Genomic DNA, 19,096 nt, shown 5'->3' on the forward strand with positions numbered 1-19,096 from the left:
ACGGCCCGCCGGGAGCGCGCGGCGGCTGCCGGGCAGGGGGCGGCCCCGCGGCTGCGCGGGAGCGAGCACGGGCAGGGGTTCCAATTGCCGTGCAGCCGGTGTGGTGGTTTGTGGTTTTCTTTAAAAAAAACACAAAGGATGCTCCCTAGCTAAAAGGGATGGAATGTTTAGGATTTAGGGAAAGGTATTTTATCAGAACTGTTAATCCTAAATTGGTTCTTTTAGGCTTTCCCTGTTTAACAACGCGTTGGTAGCGTCGTTGATAACGCGTATTTATTTTGCCCAGCGCTTCCTTGATGCTTCTGGGAATACTAAGGAATAGGTAACCTAACCTTTGTTGTTTTTTTTTTTTTCTGATAGAGTACAAACACTTCCTTTTTTCGCCACTACCTCCTTGCTGTAATCGGCACCGTTCCCGGATGTTTGTTAAAGCAGCGCAGCATTCAGCCGCTTGGTGTGGCTGCTACACGAGACTTGCACATTCCAATTGTGCACCTTGCTCCGTGTTTTTTTCTCTCTTTGATGATAAAGTAACTTAAGGCCCCATTTGCTGTTTTCCTTGCAAGAGGCTACGAAGCACAGCACTTTTTGTCATGCTACCTGGCCTTCCTGCAGCAGGTATTTTTCTTCCTCAGAAGAAACTTCCTTGCTCCACCCAGTTTCCAAACAGTCTTGCATCAATTTCACGCAGCAGGAAATACCTTGCTGTATCTTAATACCTCGCTCTACAACTTCTAACATTTTTTCTTAGTTTCCTACAAGATCTCTAAGAGTATTCTATCACAAAGAGGAAAACATTTCATGACACACAGAAGGAGAGGTACTGAGTTTGTCTGGATATCCCATGCAAGATTTGATTAACCTAATGCGGTACAGTGGCTAATTGTCTGTGTGGAGGCTGGACTTTTCTATGCCAGGTAGTGCAAAGCAGCCGCTACCACCTACGCTTAAGTAATGGTGTAATTCAACTCTGCTCAATTACGGTCAGTTCCAAGGAAGAAGCTCTCATCCTCTTAGCAGAGACAGGCTTAGAACCAGTATGTTGCAGGAAGAACTGGAAGCTAGGCTAAGTGATCTAAAAGTCCCTTCAGTTTCATATTCCTGAGACATCAGGGGCTCACCACCACCTCCCGTTTGGGAGTCTTTGAACAACTAACATAGAAAAGCCCACGGGGCAGGCCCTTTCTTGCCTTTAACCTTCACACATGCCCCTCAAAACACACGTTTTACAGCTAATCCCCCAGATTTATTAACGCCCCGTTTACTGAAGAAGCCCTCGGGCAGCTGCCCCTTTCCCCTCAGCCCCGCCGCACGAAGCCCCAAGATGGCGGCGGGCGGCGTCACCTGGCGGCGGCGCCCAGCGCGCCTGCGCAGCGCCTCCCCGGGAGGGAGGCGACAAGATGGCGGAAGCGGAGTGAGGCGGCTGGGCCGAGGCGAGTCTCCCGGCGGGACGCGCGGAGGAGGAGGGGGAGCGGCAGCGGCGGGGCCCGGCCAAACCGCGGCGGGGCGGGGCGCGGAGGCGGGGACCGGCGCCCTGACAGCGCCCTGACGGCGCCCCGGCAGCGCCCTGGCTGCGGGAGGCTCCTCAGCCCCCCTCACGCCCCTTCCTCCCCGGGGCTGAGGGCGGAGGAGCGCCGCGGGGCCGCCGCTCGGGGCTGGGGGAGGCCCCGGGCTCGGCTCCGGGGGCTGGGGGTCTTCGGGGCTCGTCCTGAGGCGGGCGAGGGGCCCTGCCCGCCCGGCAGCCCCGGGGTCCCTCAGCGCCGCGGGGCGGGGGCTGCGTTGGCGCGGCTCTCAAAAACCCCGTGTTTTGGCTGAAAAATAGCGCCCGAACCCCGTGTAACTGTCGGGGTGGCGTGCCGGGGGTGTGTGTGTTTGGGGTTTATGCAGAAATCCCCTCAGGGGTTAGGCTTGTGGAAGATTTGTGTTTATTTTCTGCGTCTTGTGCGCGTGGGAGTTCTGACGGGAGGTGATGAGCGGACTGAGTAAATAAATGGTTTAAACACTTAAATGCCAATTTCCAAATACCAATTATGGGTTGCAGAGTGCCAGTAGTGTTTGCTTTTACCGTGTCACTACAAAAAATCAAAGTTTCTCAAACATGACCAGCGACATGCTGTGTGTGTGCATGCACGGTATGTGCCGTGCTGGTAGTCCAATGTTACTGGTGTAAAACAGCAGATTTTTGTGACCTTACTTTGGATTTTTATTTTGACCAAAACTGTTCTTTAACTCTCAGAACAGCAAGAACAAAAACCTCTAAATATTTACATCATGCACGGTATAATTTGAAACAATGTGGTGTCTAAGACTGTCTCTATTCGAATAAATGCTTCTTTTACATACAGTTTTCTGTTGTGTTTTATATTTTGAGTCCACTTTTAAACATACAGCGGTTGTTCAGAGTTTGTGCATTTTCTAAAACTCGCCCATCAGAGAGGTCCTTTTGAGGTGATGTTGCTCACATGCAATGTCGCAGTACAGCCCCTGTTCACTTACCAAATTTATTTGCACTGTAAATTGGGAATTTTGCTTTTTTAATGTTAAGTAGCTAATAAAAATTTTAGAAGACTATTTTTAATTGTATCTGAGACACATTTTTATAACTAAATGTGGTCTAGTTACATATGCGGTGTTGCCCTGATCTCCTTTACGATGCTGTAAAGACAGATCCACGTTCTGTAGTGGCATTCATGCTTTCTGCTATAAAAGATCCATCTATCCATCTGCCACGTTGTTAATGGATTCAGGGTCATCTCGCTAAAAAATAACCCTCGTTTTATGTATTTTCTCTTTTTCCTTTAAACAACCGGCTTTTCACTCCAAGTGAGGAGAGCTTTTCTAACAAGTGTCATCTGTTGAAGCACCTTCCCGTGCTTTCAGCCAACAGAGGGCATGGTATTTCTGCGTGTCACTGCTGCCTGCTGCAACTCTTCTCTCTTTATATTGCGATAAGCCCTGAGGGGTGGCAAGTAAGCCTCGTGCATCATCTCTAATTGATTCGGGGTCAGACGTGCTAGAGGAGGGCTGGAGATGCACGTCAGTACCAGGCCATGCCGATCAAAAATTTTGAAAACAAGGCACTTAGCTAAAGAATTATCAGCTCGCATTGAATTACCGACTTCTGATTCAGTTGGTGCAGTGAGACGTGTTGCATATCTCACTGATAACTCTTAGATGTGGCTGAGAACTAAGAAAATTAACCGTGCAATGTTATTTTTCTTAGGCTGATTTAAACAGTTGCATAACTGCTCAAACAAGCTAGACGAGTCTTAGGTGTAAATATTTTGTTGTGCATTTAATGCTCTCTGGAGGAGACTTTTTTTCAAGGTCCTTTTCATTAGCAGTATGTGAAATTAATGTAAAGTGATTTTAGAAGTGATGCTGTTCTCATTGTAACTGAAGTGGTTTACGCATCAATGCTAACTTTTGTTCTCCTGTAGGTAGATAAATGGCATTATAACACACGTCAGATCTGATTTTTTTTTTACCAACAAAGCCATACTTTTCTTCATTTCTGATAGTAGGATCTGTGCTTTGAAAGCAAGCTTTATTGCCACAAATTGTCTTTGATGGCAAAAGATAGAAGATATCAACACAATGATGGGCACAAAGTCCCTAGGGGACCGTGTACCTCTTAAAGTTTATGTATTCCATATAATCGGGACCTATGGCATCATGTGCAGCACAAGTCAGCCTGAAGGTTTTTTTCTGGGTAGAGGATGCTGATTTGTAAGTTCTCTACTTGCAAAGTAGTCGTGTCTTCAGAGAGGAAGGTAGCAGATCAGCAGCGTTGTGTTCTGCTTTCAGCAGCATGAGCTGAAACTCCTTATTATGTTCCTGTTTGATGCAGCACGCAATGGGCATTTTGCTGGGGACTTGCCAATGCTGCTTCTTTTTTTTTTTTTCCTAGTACACTGCAGCTCTCCAAATGATCATTTTTCTGAGTCCTTCCTTACTGTAAGAAGGAAATTCTTCTCCCCACCTGCTTTTTTAAAGCATCCTTTGAAAAGCAATAAACAGCTGCTATGTCTCTGTTAATCATAATACTAAAACTGAAAAGGAAACTAAGATAAACAACGCTCATATGTTGAGAAACAGGTTTCATTGAAGTTTTAATGACAGTGTTTTTGGAGAGAGGTTATACTCTGCAGCAGAAGGAAGTCTTGTAGGGAAAAAAATCCTTGAAGATTCTTTTAGGTAGTTTTTTCCATAACTGTGGCTGTTTTTGGGGAGGCATTGCTGTAGAAATTAAAGCATTTTCTCTGCAGCTTTTTGTTCTTTTTCCGAATAGAACATGTCACCAGTGATGTTTGGCTAGAAAATGTTTTGCTGAATGTGCAGCATGGACAGCCAGTGGCTCCTGCGCTGTGCCATGGCGAAGAGGGATGTGGCAGTACTCCTGTGCAGCTTGCGGGAAGTTCCGCGTGCATTCCTAAATTGCCACCTATTGCCACTCTTGACACATCTTAGAAGTTCATAACCATGTCAGTCCACAAATCACATCAAGTAATAGCAAACACTATGAACCTATCCATTTGCAAACTGTCCATTAGTGTATCTCAGAGAGTCTTAGATTTTCTCCTTTAAAATCTTTAAAATCTCCTTTAAAATATGTGCTGCTCTTCTCTTTGTGAACGGCTTTCATTTCAATTTCAATCCCGCCAGGCTGGACGAACACTGCACAGCTATGGAGAATGAACCCAACACAACGACGTGTTCTGCATCTACGACTACTATCACTACCACCTCCACGTCCCGGACCCCGCTCCCGCAGATATCTGTCTACAGTGGCTCTGACAGGCATGCCGTCCAGGTACCGGGCCATCAGATGCTATTTCCCTCAAATACATGCGTTGCACAATGCTTTACACAAAATTAACTTTCCGTTCTTAATTGCTGTCTTCTTTCTCAATATCTAACTTACTGATTTTCATAAGATACTGTTCATAGTGTAGATATCAGACCACTTAAGAGTAGTGCAGTGTGCAGGCCTGCCTTCCAAATAACGGGAGAGAAATGCTATTGGAAAACCTGATTTTTCACCATTCCCCAAGGGTATGGAATATGAACATAAAATTTTACAAAGTAACACAAAAAGCTGTTTGCTTTACCACCATTGACTAGAGGGATCCAGAGGTATCTTTGTGTGTAACTGCTTCTTGGATCCATCCCCATTTTGCTGTTCTTCAAATAAGATTACCAGGAAGTTTGTACAGCCTGCTCCATTGGGTTTGATAAATGGGCCTCGTGCGCTGTCCTGATCTTTCAAAAAAAATAGAATATCACGTAGGGTATGATGATGAGAGCCTAAGAGCCGGGGATGTAGTGTTATGAAAAATGCTGTACCTATATTTGGTACCTTTGTTGAGAAAAGTGGTGGTGGAGTAAGTTTGGTATTATACAGTTGGTGTGAAACGGATGTATTTGGTTTTATTTCCTTGTAAAGGTAAACTTCAGCATCATGTCAGTATGGTGTGTACTTTGTAATTGTGATTAATTACCTACTGATTCATCACAGGTTATTCAGCAGGCCTTGCACCGTCCTCCTAGCTCAGCTGCTCAGTACCTCCAGCAGATGTATGCAGCCCAACAGCAGCATCTAATGCTGCAGACTGCTGCTTTGCAGCAGCAGCACTTAAGCAGTACCCAATTTCAGAGTCTGGCAACTGTACCACAGGTGAGAGCGAAGATTGCTGAAAAATAGTGGTTTGCTACTTTCTGGAGTAGAACTACAGTTCTAGAGCATTGTCAAACATAACAGCTTAAGTGCCTGAGCTTTCAGTGTCTCACAATGATTCGCTGTTATATTTTAATGACTTTGTTCTTTTAAATTGTATCTTCCTCCAAACTGTTTGGAGGATTTTGTTATAGATGCTCCAATAGGCGTCCATTCCATGCTTAACTGCATACATTATAATGCATCATGTAAATCATCAAACAGAAAAAAATGTATATATTAAAAATAGACTACTTCAGTCTTCATCCCATGAATTTGTCTGAAGGTTGATGGGGAAACAAATGAATAGCCACGCATCTTAGTGAAATCAAATTCAGGTAGTCAACATCTGGTATTTTAGTGTGTCTTGCCACACGTCTGGCTGCATTATAAATAATGGCAACATTCAGTTTTAACTCCAACTGCAGCAATGTAGGAGGTAAATGACAATGCTGTGTTTCACTTCTGAAGCAAAGCTTTTGACACAAAAGGAACACCAGAGTAGACCCATTGTGAAAACGCAAGCAGTGGAAAGACTTCCTTTGACCTCAGTTGACTGTAGATTGAGAATACTGTCTTGCAGGGATAGGTGGCAGTTAATATTTTTATATGTAGAAATGCTAAAACAGAGGTAAAAACTTCAGGGATAGATACAGCTGCTTGTTGTCAGAACTAGGATGGACTCTTCTATGCTCCTGGCTTCTGCTTCTGTACCTTTTCCAATAGATCATGATAATATATTGACTTATTTTTTTTTTGTGATGGATTTGTGCCTATACTGCTACTGAGATAGAGCGAAGAGAATCAGATGGGGCAAGCCTAAGAAGTTCTGTCATGCAGTCTATTAATATATACATCTAAATCACTGTCCCTGTATTCATCTGAAGGTCTGGAATAGCATACTGGTATACACACTTGATGTGCATACATAAACTGTCATTCTAGGGGAAGTGAGGATGTTCCTCGCAGCATTTATGAAGTTTAATTTTAGATTATTCTAATCATAATAAAAATTACAATGTGAGTTTTAATAATGACAGTTTTAATGATGTCACATTCTAAGTTCCGAGCACCGTAGGTGATGAGCTGGTCAGGTAGCTCCATCATTAACAGTTTGATGGGCTTTACCTCTGATAGTTATTGTTCAGGTCTTGGTCTGTGAGAGTCTGAGTGCCTGAAAGCTGGAAGGAATTCAAGGCATTTGACACCTTGCAGATTCCAGTTCAGAGCTTGGAGTGCACTTTGAAATCTAATTCCACTGAGTCGAGCAGTTTTGCTGCTAACTCAGAGAGAGGGTAATGTTAGAGAGGGGTGTTTTTGGTGGTTTGTGCAATAATGTGAACATCGCTTAAACACTTTTTGATTTCGGTATTTGACGCATATTCTTGCTATCTAGGCAAGCCTGTCAGGTGGGAGGCAATGTACTTCCCCCCCTGGGAGTGTCACTCAGCAGTCAAGCATGTCGCAGACCTCGGTACGTAATCGAACAAAGCCCTGCATCCATTCTCAACCCCTGTTGGTTATATAATAACTATCTGGCAAAACAGAAAAGATTTTAGTATTTAAATTTGTATGGTTAAAAGGAGTACAAGAGAGGCACTAAATGGAAGTATGATGACTGTAGAAGCGTTGGCTATGCTTCCAGTGTCGTCCTCTCATCCCAATGCCAGTGTTCCTGGCTGGCGTTGGAGGCTTCCCTGGTCCCAGCCCACTGTTGGTGCTCTGAGGGGCAGCTGCTCACTCCATGGGCACTAGTGACTGTTCAGACCACTGCAGGAATCACTCTCTGAGCTTTCATCTCTTACATGATTTCTTACCAGATTTTTCACATTAGTTTCTTTATTCAGGGCACTGTTGTAGTTCAAAATCATAACTCTGTACCAGTGATTAAGGAGCACCGAATCTAAAGAATCCAAGTCATTGCTCACTTCAGTATATGAAACTGGTTAAATTGTTTATAGCTTTCATTCTTTTGTCATCTTTTATCATGCATCTTTATGCACTTTAAATTACTTTATCCATATCCTAAGCATGTGCTCAGGTTTCAGTTGTTAGTGGCTCTGTGTTCAGTTCATGCTGCATTTCCTTAAATGACATCTTCAGATATGTAATTTGCACAGCCTTCTATGTACACTTCTACAGTTGTCTTCAGTAGGACTTTGTTAGTCCTACAGACATCCTGCTTATTAATCATGCCCTCAAGCTGTTCATGGCTTCAGTGCGTAGCTTCAGTGATTTAACTGTTGTTGTGTTTTAAGCTCTCATAGCACTGCTTTGGCTTACAGTCGTTAGAAGTAAAATCATTCATTCATTATTAAATTTAGGAGGGAAGGTTTTCAAATATGCCTGATGTTAAACTAACAGAATAATTGGGCTTGGATTTTGAAGAAAATCTCAAAGTGATCTAAAAGAGCTGGGCACTTAACTCTGTTAGATGTGTTAGTAAAAACAAAAAACAACCAGCTTTTGCTTGAGCAGATGCTAAAAAGAATTTTTCTAGGAGCATTTAATATGAAATTGTAGAAAACTTTAGTCTCAGACCATTTTTAAGTGTGCATATGAGGAATCAACGTATGGCAGCACAAACAGGCACCTTGATCAAGTTTCATAATGAGCATCTCAGAAGTTGTCAGTCCAGTCAGATAACAAAAGCATTTAAAGATACTTAAGTATTAAGATTCAAACATTTTTCTTAAAATTTGATAAGCTCATGCTATGTGTTATGTAAATACGTATTTCTGTGAGATGTATTTTTTCAGGCTTCATAACATCGTTGTTTATATTCGTTAATGCTTATTACTGTGTACTGCTAAATATTGCTTGTGGTTCAAGAATGAAAATGTGCAGTCTTGCCAGAATCTAGTTTTGTGACGTTTGGCTCAATACATTTTTGATATCTTTACAGTTCAGAGGTTTCAACTGACCCTGCCATTTTTGTGAAAGGCTTTCTGGCTTTAGACCCTAGGATGATTGAATTTCCATGACAGAAGCAATATTTTTGTTTCCTTAGATTAACCTCTCCACCTCTCCTACACCTGCACAGATAATAAGCCGTTCACAGACCTCCAACACCACCAGCAGCAGTATTACCCAACAGACTATGTTGCTGGGGAGCACCTCGCCAACCCTGAGTGCAAGCCAGGCTCAAATGTATCTACGAGCTCAAATGGTAAGTTTGGATTTTTTGTTGTTGTTGTTTTTGTTTTTTGTTCCCTGAAATTTTGCTGTTCCAGTTCTTATTTATTTCTAGAAATTATAAGAATTTTTCTTTAGTTTCAGGTAGCACTGAGAATTCTGTTACTAATCTTTGTGTACATGTCACTGAAACACTTTAGATGTCAAAGGAATGAAAGGATTGCTGTAGCTTAGTTCTGTCAAAATTCCTTCATATGTTTTTAGCCTGGTCATACTATGTTGGTAAATTGATCGAGCATGCGGAAAAAAGGAAAAAGAGCATGTCTGATCTGGCTACATAACGGAACATATTAGAGTTTATGCTCAGGGTAGTTTTTTTCCAATACATTGGCTACATTCAGAGCTCAGTCTCTTGAGGAAAATTTAATTGCGTTTAGCTAAGATTGTTCTTTAGATTACTGTCTCTAGAACATGAATTGGATATGTAGCTTTCATTCTTCTTAGATTCACGTGAAACTCATCAGGTTCTTCCCAATTCCTATTAATGCGGCATTTCCATTTCTTTATGGGCAACTCTGAAAAATCAGTATAGTGATTTTACTTTATTTAGTTTAATACTCTGTGCAGTGAGTCTTGTATGAATTGATCCTCACAGGCTGTGTGGGATTTCATACGAATTACTGAAGTTATACGTGAACACTGAAGTTATACTCCCATGGCCCGTGGGAGTTCATGACTAGAGCTTTCTGACGTTATGTTCAACTACATGAAACAGGAAGAATCACTGTTATGCTACACCGAGAGTCAGAGGTCTGTGACTGCAGTGATGTATAAAATTAGATGCAGGCACGAGTTCTTACAGGAACTGCACCTGTGAAGCGTGTTTATGAAAGTTTTTTCTTTGTTCTTTTTCTGAGTTTTTTCTTAGGCTTGCCCAGCAATGGTGTTATGCGATGTTGAGCTCTTTCTTTGGAGACTCTTTTCTTACATGTTTATTGAAAAAGTAGTATGAATTCAAGATAAGGATTTAAAGATCAAACACCAACAAAAAGGATTTCCTGAGTCTTTGGTTTGTAAGCAAACCTAGATGCTGAAATCACCTAGTACTAGTTAACAGAAAGCTAGGAATCCATCATGTCACTGCCTTTCAATATGTGTTATCAAATTAGTGGTGGAAGCAATATGGGATGAGATTGCTGCTTTTTATAGTAGCAATCTGTCTCAACGACATGGATTTTTGGATATGGTTTTCATATCTATTCACACTAAGTTTTCATCCAGACTCTTTACATCAAATTTCCTGCTTATTTCAATAACTGTCTTACATCCCAGTTTCGAGAGAGAAACTTACACTCTGTTAGTTTCTGTTTAGGATGATATTGCAAGATCATTTTGCCCTTCTTGGTAGCATGTCATACCTCTTTCAATCTTTCAGTGTTTCTAACATATCAAAATTAACGTTTTTCCTTCATTGTCAAGGACTTTCTGTAAAAAGGTCAACTCTCGTCTGTAGTTAGTCTATAACAATAGCCTCATCACCAGCTTGATTCACTTCTGGCTAAGTAACTTCATGTTTTCTTCGTAGCTGCTCCTTGCAGTTGACATATCTTTAAAAATAAGGGAAAGTGACTAATGGTCTCTCTGCAAAGTCTTCCATAAGACTTGCCTTTACTATACTGTCACTGCGGAAATCAATGACAATTAGGCATGCCAGTACACTGAAATTAGTAATTTGAGGTTGGTTGTGCGATACCTGTTCTTGCAATAAAACTTAATTAGCATAGTTGAAGTTGATATAACAGCCCTGTTTGTTAATGACAGATTGTAAGATACTCCAAGTTTTCTCTCTTTACAATATTGTAGAAATTGGCCAACTTTTTTGCCTTTGTTTCACTCATTTGTAATATTGGAGGGAAAGCCTTTTTTAAAATGCTTGTGTGAAAGCTAATAAGTGTGTGTGTGTGTGTATAATACATGTTTCTGAATATGTAGAACAAATATTTTACATAACCTTTTAATTTTATTTACTTAAACTACTGCAATAAATTGTTACTAGAATAAGTTCCTCTAAAAGTAAAAAAAAAAAAAAAAAAAAAGAGAAGCTGTGCATCACTGCATGTAACTTATGTATCACTTTAAAAGTAAAATGTTGCTTTTTTTTTTTTTAACACATTTTTCAACATTTCAGTCTATTACCTGATATTTTTTTCTTGCTTAACAGCTAATTTTTACTCCTGCTACCACTGTGGCTGCTGTCCAGTCTGACATTCCTGTTGTCTCATCATCTTCCTCATCTTCCTGTCAGTCTGCAGCTACTCAGGTGAGCTTGTGTCCAGCAGAGTGTGCCAAAATTCACAAGTAAGGAAACGTTGTGCTTAAGTTTTACTTCCTTTTAAAAATTAGTAATGGGTACTGTTTCCGTACATCTTTAGTGTTTTCTGTTTACCATCATCACACGTTTAGAGGTGATCATGTTATATGTAAAACTGGGGTCCTGGATATGACACTTCAGCTCTTCATAATCTTCTCTCTCATCTTTATTACCTTGAATAATTTCTCATTATCAGCTGAACTAGTGTTGTCATTTCACTGAAACATGAAATTTGTATATGATCTGGAAAACCATATGGGACAGCACAGACCTCTACAGAATGTTAGTCACCATCTCCTGCTGTGAAAAGCAAACATTTTTCCAACAAATTTATGCTCTCATGAAAGACCTTCCCTTCTATTTTAGGGATTTATTTGAAAGACTCTGCTAGTGGACTTGTTTTGGAACTGTTTGGAAATCCAAGTAAATTATGCCAGTTGAATGTTCTTTGTGCTTGTGTTTGTGGATCCCTTCAGAAGATTCCACTAGATCAGCGAGCTGCTACCTGCTTTACAAAAGTCATATTGCTTGTTGTAGGGCACGTCTGGTTCTCTGCTATAATTTCTAGTACTCTGGCAATTGGAGATACCAGATTTACTATTTTTACTTCTACAGATCTTCCTGAACTACTTCTGAAAAATCTGCATTGTGCTGGTTGCACCTTCTAGTTCTCTTGTGCCAAGTTTGGAAAAAGATTTCCTTCTGTAGTTACTCTTTTAACATTTCATTCTTGAGGTCATTTAGAACTCTTAAGGTTGATAAAGCCCAATTGTGGTAATTTGGTACTCCATTTTAGAGCATAACCAGTTTATTTTTAAAAGATAAGTGTGTTTGGCAGAACTTTGCAGCTAAAATGAATAAACTAGAAAATAAAAAACTTGAGAGTAGTTGCACTAATCCTAGATATGCTTTCACCATATTCCTTAATTAAGCAATTCATTAAATACAGGAATGAAAAATTGCCTTGTTGTAGGCATGGACAAGGCTTCCAGTGATAAGCAAGTCTAAAAGCTATTGGATTTGATTCCCCAGAAGCTACTGAATTTAGTTTTTAGTCAACCTTCCACATCTAACTTTTTGGCCTTCAGACAGAGAAAAAAAATTACAGACACAAAAGCTGCAAGGGAATGCGTTACCATGTCATTGCTGAATCGTGAAGCAGATTGCCCCTTTGTTACACAAGAAGCTTTGTCAGTGTGCAACATGAGAAAACAAATTCCTCATTTTACCTGCTGTAGTTCTGAACTCTTTCCATATCACCTGCTGAGTACCATTAATTTAATGCTGCTGTTTTAAAGATATCCAAGTAAAATTAAGGGTGAAGGGGGAAAGGTTTTACCTTTGAGATACAGTGAGAAAGTGAAGAAATGCAAACCTCTTTGTTCTCACCTCCTCATTCTCTTTGTTGCACAATTTTGTACATTATGTGGATAGGGAGGACTCTGAAAACATATCCAGAAGCTGGTAGCTCTGTCCTTACTGGGGGCATTGTCCTTGTATCTTGCTGGTAGCTGCCTTCCCAGTCTGATCTAATTTACCTTTATTCTAGTACTTCCAGTAAAAGAGCAATTAGGTCTTTTATCTTCTGCTGCAGCACTTTTTTTTTTTTCTTTAAAGGATTGTAGTGGAGCAAGTATTTTTTTTATAGGTGATACTGCCTACCTAGCATAACAGCTTTGGGAATTCAGTGCAGTGCTATGTCAGGAAAATTGGTTGTATTGTTCTCATTATTGCAACAGGGTGTTAAAATGGGCAGTTAGCTTGGTCAAATTTATATGAGGAAGAACAGGAGCTGGCATTTATTCCCTGGTTGGCAAGCCTTTCTTAGCATGTTGGGCTCTTTTCTTTTTTTTTTTTTTTAACCTTCTCTTTCCCTTTTTTATGAACTTTCAGCAGACCAAATGGCATGCTGAGAGAATAAGTTTAACGGGAACCTTACCTTGATTATACTGTAGGCTGGACTGTGAGACCTGGGCTTTTATTTATCGCAAGGTTCTGATAAAAAGTCATGGTAAAGCCTTCCTACTGTTGCTTCTAAAATCTAAGTTGACCTTTTGCTTCCCACACTGAATAGATTCATCCTAGCTACAAAAACAAAGAGTCTGACAGCAGAGTGCTTGTGGCACTGTGGGGGTTTTCCATGACTGGGTTTATTAGGTCAAATGCTATATCCTTCATATGTTTCAGAAGCATCCCTTTCAAAAACACAAGCTGGAACAGGAACTTCTTTTGAACTTTGGTCTTCAGGAGTGACGATATTAAATTCGGAGCATCTTGATTAGTGTAAGCCATTAGGCTCTCAGAAACTCCAGAATAATCTCATCCCAGTTGTTTTATTTGCTCAGACATCTGCTTATTCATAGATTTTCTCCCCTGCTGCAACAGCTAGGATTGCAGTAAATGCATCATGCATGCCAGCTAGGAAACAAATGCTGTTGTTTTCAGAACAGGATTTGAGCACACCCTGTGGTAACACACTGAACAGTGGGAAGTAAAACGCCAACTAGTTCATTACACAAGTACTAACTGGAATGAGGAAGAGCATAAATAATCAAAAAGTGGATGGCAATAATTAGTCCTCTTTTTTTTCACGTAAAGTATGACATACATTAGTGCTCTGCTAGGGTAGTCTTTGTCCTTGAAATAAAATTTTAGCTCAGCACGTAGGACTGGAAAGCTGGGGTCAAGATGTACAGAAGCTGGCTGCATTGTAACACACATCAGTGAATCACTGACTAATACGCATTTCAGAAGGCTTACATTTTGTTTTATGTGACATTAGAGCTGTGGTGAAAAGGTATTGCTGTAGAAAGAAGGTACTCTCAGGTGTATTAAGACCTGAATAATATACAGCAGGTTCTTGTCACTATCACTACCCAAGGCTCTGGTTTATTTTAGCCTCTGCAAACATATTCACCACTGTATTTCAGTAGGGTCTGCATAAAAATAAAATTGTGTTTAAGATGTGTTCTGTCATTCACTTTGAATTTACTATGAGAGTTAAAGGGAGAAAAAATACAAGTTTTAATTCAAATTAGTGTAATGTAATAGGAATGTAATTATCTTTTATTTTTTAAACTTCTATAAGGAAAAAAAGACTGCTGTATTTATCACTGAAGTACCTCACGATCACTGTTTTTCTGTATATTTGGTGACTTTAAGATACTTGGATATGGAGACTTTTAACTTCTCAGATATTTTGATAAGGTGGGATGAGAAGTATAACATCAAATCAGTAAAGTTAATGTTGTCTGTTTTTGTCTGGATGTCTGTCATAAATGTTTTTATGTCTTTGTTTACATTTTACCAATTTCCCAGGTTCAAAACTTGACATTGCGCAGTCAGAAGCTGGGTGTGTTGTCAAGTTCACAGAACGGCCCACCAAAGAGCAGCAGCCAGACTCAGTCGTTGTCTCTGTGCACTAATAAACCTGTGAGCAGTACCAAGGGCAGCCAACCAGATCCCTCCGAGAGCAATAGAAAAGGTGATAGCCCAACTCCAGAGTGTCGGAGTACGCCGGTCACACGGACATCAAGCATACACCAGTTAATAACACCAGGTAGGGTGAAAATGAAGCTATAATATAAGTTATTTTAAAGTAAGTTGTGTATTATAGTTCTGTCAGGGTCCATTGCTCACTGACCAGGATCTTTTAGATACTCCACATGAAGAGTTTAATGTTTAATACTAAATGTACTTATTTGTTGATATTTGACGTTATGCAGGATTTTGATTCAGCAGAGTGATACAGCATTGTTCTGAAATCACAATGCAAACACAATGTAGCAATTGCAACATACAGCTGAATCCAGTACAAATATAATTCTCATTACTGGTAACTGTGTATGCTCACTGTCATGACATGTCATCTCCAAACGGAGTGAAGAAATATGTGGGTTGAAACCACCTCAAGCCTGTTGCTGTCTCCAAAGTCCATTTTGCTGGTTGTCTTGTCATTGAATGATTTTTTATATTAAATAATTTAAAAAATCCATTTGTAATAGTGTCCCACAATCTTAGTATTTTGTATTAAGTAACACATCAGGAAGCATGCAGTTGGTTAGATATGCATTTACATTGCATGCAATGCATTTGATTTTTAGCATCATAATTTTGAAAGAGTAATGGTTACCTAGATAATTGGTCTCAATTCTGGGGATTTAGCTTGGCTTAATGGCGGCTTTTAAAGAAGGAATAAGACATGCTTGAGTTATTGAGCCCTAATGCTCTTGGAACTTGTTTCTGGAAGGAATAAAGTCCATGTTTACTAGCAGAATAAATAATAAAAAAAGGCAAGTAATTTCTCAAGTGGAAAAGGGAAGCAAGAAGAGGCTTGCACGTAGAGCAAAATATGTGTCTGCATACACTCAAATGCTCTAAGGCATTACTAGTGAGTCACTGGTTCACTTAAAGGTGATGTGATATCTCTGGAAGTTGCACTATTTTTAGATTCATACCTTTCAGTTTGTGCTTTCACATTCAGGCAAATACTTTAAATGCTTTTGCTTCATACTGAACTCTTGCTGTTTTGTTTGGAGTCTCTTATATTACCTAAATTTAACTTAGCAGTTTGGAACAAATCCTGTTATGACATGCTTATTTCTTCCATTCCAGTCTCTTTCAAAGCAAAGGTTAAATCCATTTGGATGAAATCCAAATGCATGAAATTCTTAAATAAAAGAGAAGGCTGGATCAGCTATGATCTTAGAACTAGCACCAAAAAGATGTGCAGATAATCTTATATATGTATATGTATTTTCAGTATATGTAGGATGCATGGCTATGTTAATTTATTCATTGCTGCATTTGCTTTGGAAACTGGTATATTCCTTTAAATTCGTCTTGTGCACTATATGCTGTTAAATAAAATGTTTCTAAATGTGGATCCAAAGGGTTGAAAAAGTTGTGCTGGGCTTACTTTAAAGTAAAAGCTTCCTTTCTTTCATTATTTCTATAATGTTCTCTGGAGCTAAGGAAATAATTGCTAATTGTCACTTTTTTTTCCTCCCTTCACAGCTTCATATTCTCCATTGCAACCTCATTCTCTGGTAAAACATCAGCAGATCCCACTTCATTCACCACCTCCAAAGATTTCGCATCATCAGCTGATACTGCAACAGCAGCAGCAAGTCCAGCCGATTGCACTTCAGACTCCTTCTGGTCAGGAGCCCCCTCCGTCACAGCACTGTCTGCCCCTCCCAAGCCACAGTCTTCCTCCGGCTCCCAGCAGCGTCCAGTCTCATTGCTCACCGATTCACATCCATCCTCCACCTCTGACGTTATCTCCCACTCCATCCCAGTCAGCTCAGCAGTCGGTAGTGGTCTCCCCTCCACCTTCTCACTCCCCTAGCCAGTCGCCCACCATAATCATTCATCCTCAAGCACTTATCCAGTCACAGGCAAACTCCCTGGTGCCAGCAGCTCTTCAGCCTGAGCAGGGTGCTGCTCAGCAAACTGCTACCAACCCAGTTCGACCAATTGCACAGCCACTTAACCTTCCGCCACATCTCCCACTTCCACCCTCCCCTGCTGTACATATAGGATCAGTAGATCCGCCCAGCTTGGTTTCCTCGGGCCAACAGATAGTGTCCTCCACACCGCACCAGCAATACTCAGCCTTGCAGTCCACACCTATCCCTCTTGCAGCTCCTCCACAGCTGTCAACATCTTCAACCCAGATTCAACAACTGCCACTGCAGTCTGTGCAGTCGTTACAAGTGCAGCCTGAAATTCTATCCCAGGGCCAGGTTTTGGTTCAAAACACTTTGGTTTCTGAGGAAGAACTTCCTGCTGCAGAAGCTTTGGTCCAGCTGCCATTTCAAACTCTTCCACCACCTCAGACTGTTGCAGTAAATCTTCAAGTGCAGCCGTCAGTACCAATTGAAACTCCGGTGGTAAGTGCTCAGAAACCCTCTAATTTTAGAATTAAACTGAGAGTGAAAAACCCTTTCTTTGATGTCATCTCTGACCACACAGAGCAAAGTCAACCAGACCTGTTAAAATATCTGTTTTCCAAAACCATTCTAGTAGTGAAAGCTGGCTTTAGAGAGACAGGTGACAGAGGTAGGTGAATACAGCAAGGTGTTTGAAAGTTATATTTTGGGGTACCAGTCTGTCAAAACAAATCATCTTGCTGTCTTTGCAGAACTCTTTTTCTTAATAGAGCAGTGCTGATTGCAGAAACGTTCAAAAGGGAATTAAAATCAGAATTTGTGCTGTGTACCTCATGAATAGAGAGCCCTGTTCTTTGGCTCACAGTATGCATTCAAGCTGAATTTCACTGTGTATAATGCAGGAGATAAGGAAATCTAAATGATGGACACATCTTCCCATTAAATTATGCCACTCATGAACTGGGGACTCCACTGTACTTTGAAAGTACTTCAAATACAGCTTTGCTTTTTCTTTGTTATGGGGACATGGGACAGTCAGGCCAATGAAATATTGCAGTCCTTCATCCCTGACTTATGTAAAGAATCCAGTCTACCAAAAGATTAAGGAAGATGGTGTGCTCTGTATTTTTAATTCATGTTGAGGTAATGATAATCCCAATTCTCTGATATTTCATGTAAAAATTGGACGAAATAATAGAACTCAGTTATACTTTTGAGAAGGTAATATTTTACATCCTGATCTGCTAAGCTAGCTGTCAGTTATTAATGTAAATTCACTTTTGTAATTTTTAGGAAAATACCTTATAACCTTTTCAATAATGCTTTTGATAGTCTTGGCATTCACTCCTGAGGAACTCAGTTTGACTACACTGCTGCATAAGATAGAAAACAATTTGCATAGAAAATAATTATTATGCTAGACTGGAAATCATTAAAGCAGTAGTTTGTTGAATGCAGATTTACCAGGTGGAGAATGTATGTGAAGAAGAGATGCCTGAGGAATCTGATTGTGTCAATATGGTTAGGACACCGACACCACCGACTTTGTCCCCGCCAGCCATAACCTTGGGGAATGGAGAGGCACTTAATTCAGAAGAGCCTTTATCAGGTGAGAACAGATGTAAAACTAAAGTAGCTGCTCTGCTTAGGAACTAGCTAGTGATGTTTTAAAGCAAAAATGTCAGATTTTCATCTTTTTTATACTTTGAGATTATAATTTTTTAAGTAAAGAAACTCTATAAAGCATGCTAGAAACACTTGTGATAGAATGAATTATTCAATCCCAAAGGCGTAACTGTATATGTATTTGGATAATGTAGTACAAAAACAGCTTTTCAGCTCTTTAGTGTATACTTTTATAATACTAAAATCTTAACAGGAGTATCAGTCTCCAGGTACTCTGTAAGTGATAGCTGGCTGATTTGGTATGAAGCTTGATTTCACAGAATCAGGATCAACAATTAGAAGGAGCTGTCAGAATGGTTGCTTACATGATATGATTCTTTTTTGATATGCACAGTATGAGCAGTTGTATTGCAAAAGCTACTAATGAACATTTTTTCCAGAGAGCTGTAAAAAAATATACCTGCCTATATCAATTTTTGTGCTGCAAATTAATGTTAACTTCCCCTGATGTGCTGAATATACTGATTTCTGCTGAAGCTACAAAGACAGGATGCTTCACAGATCAGTTATGAATGTTCAGCTTGTTCTGTGCTGATCAGTTCCTGGAATAAATGAGAAAGGAAGAATATTTTGTCCTCTTCTCTATTCTTTGTAAATAAAACATGGTAACTGATGTTTGGATCAGATAGGATGTTTACTAGAGCTAAAAGCCAACACTGTCCAAAATGAAGTACAAGTACTCTTTCCATGCCTGAAGAAGTAGATTCCTGTGTAAGTTATGAGCTTGCCTGTATTTCCAAAGTATTTTTCAGAAAATTGAGTTTTCAGCAGAAAGTTGTGAGTATCTATGGCACT

General features: G+C 40.3%; 1 protein-coding gene across 4 annotated transcripts in view; it reads left to right on the top strand.

Moving 5' to 3' along the window:
• The first annotated feature begins 1,397 nt into the window (after positions 1-1,397).
• PHC3 (polyhomeotic homolog 3) overlaps positions 1,398-19,096 on the top strand; it is a 31,604-nt gene continuing 13,905 nt past the window's right edge. For 3 of the 4 annotated variants that reach the window (XM_032193160.1, XM_032193163.1, XM_032193164.1), the window contains exons 1-9: positions 1,398-1,433; positions 4,666-4,813; positions 5,519-5,677; positions 7,113-7,190; positions 8,727-8,885; positions 11,073-11,171; positions 14,541-14,781; positions 16,239-17,116; positions 18,074-18,224. In XM_032193160.1, coding sequence (XP_032049051.1) covers positions 4,688-4,813; positions 5,519-5,677; positions 7,113-7,190; positions 8,727-8,885; positions 11,073-11,171; positions 14,541-14,781; positions 16,239-17,116; positions 18,074-18,224 — 1,891 coding nt within the window. In that variant the 5' untranslated portion in view covers positions 1,398-1,433; positions 4,666-4,687. The remainder of the gene's footprint in view (positions 1,434-4,665; positions 4,814-5,518; positions 5,678-7,112; positions 7,191-8,726; positions 8,886-11,072; positions 11,172-14,540; positions 14,782-16,238; positions 17,117-18,073; positions 18,225-19,096) is intronic. The other variant, XM_032193161.1, reaches the window with a different exon arrangement.

This window comes from Aythya fuligula, chromosome 9, assembly GCF_009819795.1.
Source record: "Aythya fuligula isolate bAytFul2 chromosome 9, bAytFul2.pri, whole genome shotgun sequence".
In the NCBI taxonomy this organism is placed as follows: Eukaryota; Metazoa; Chordata; class Aves; order Anseriformes; family Anatidae; genus Aythya; species Aythya fuligula.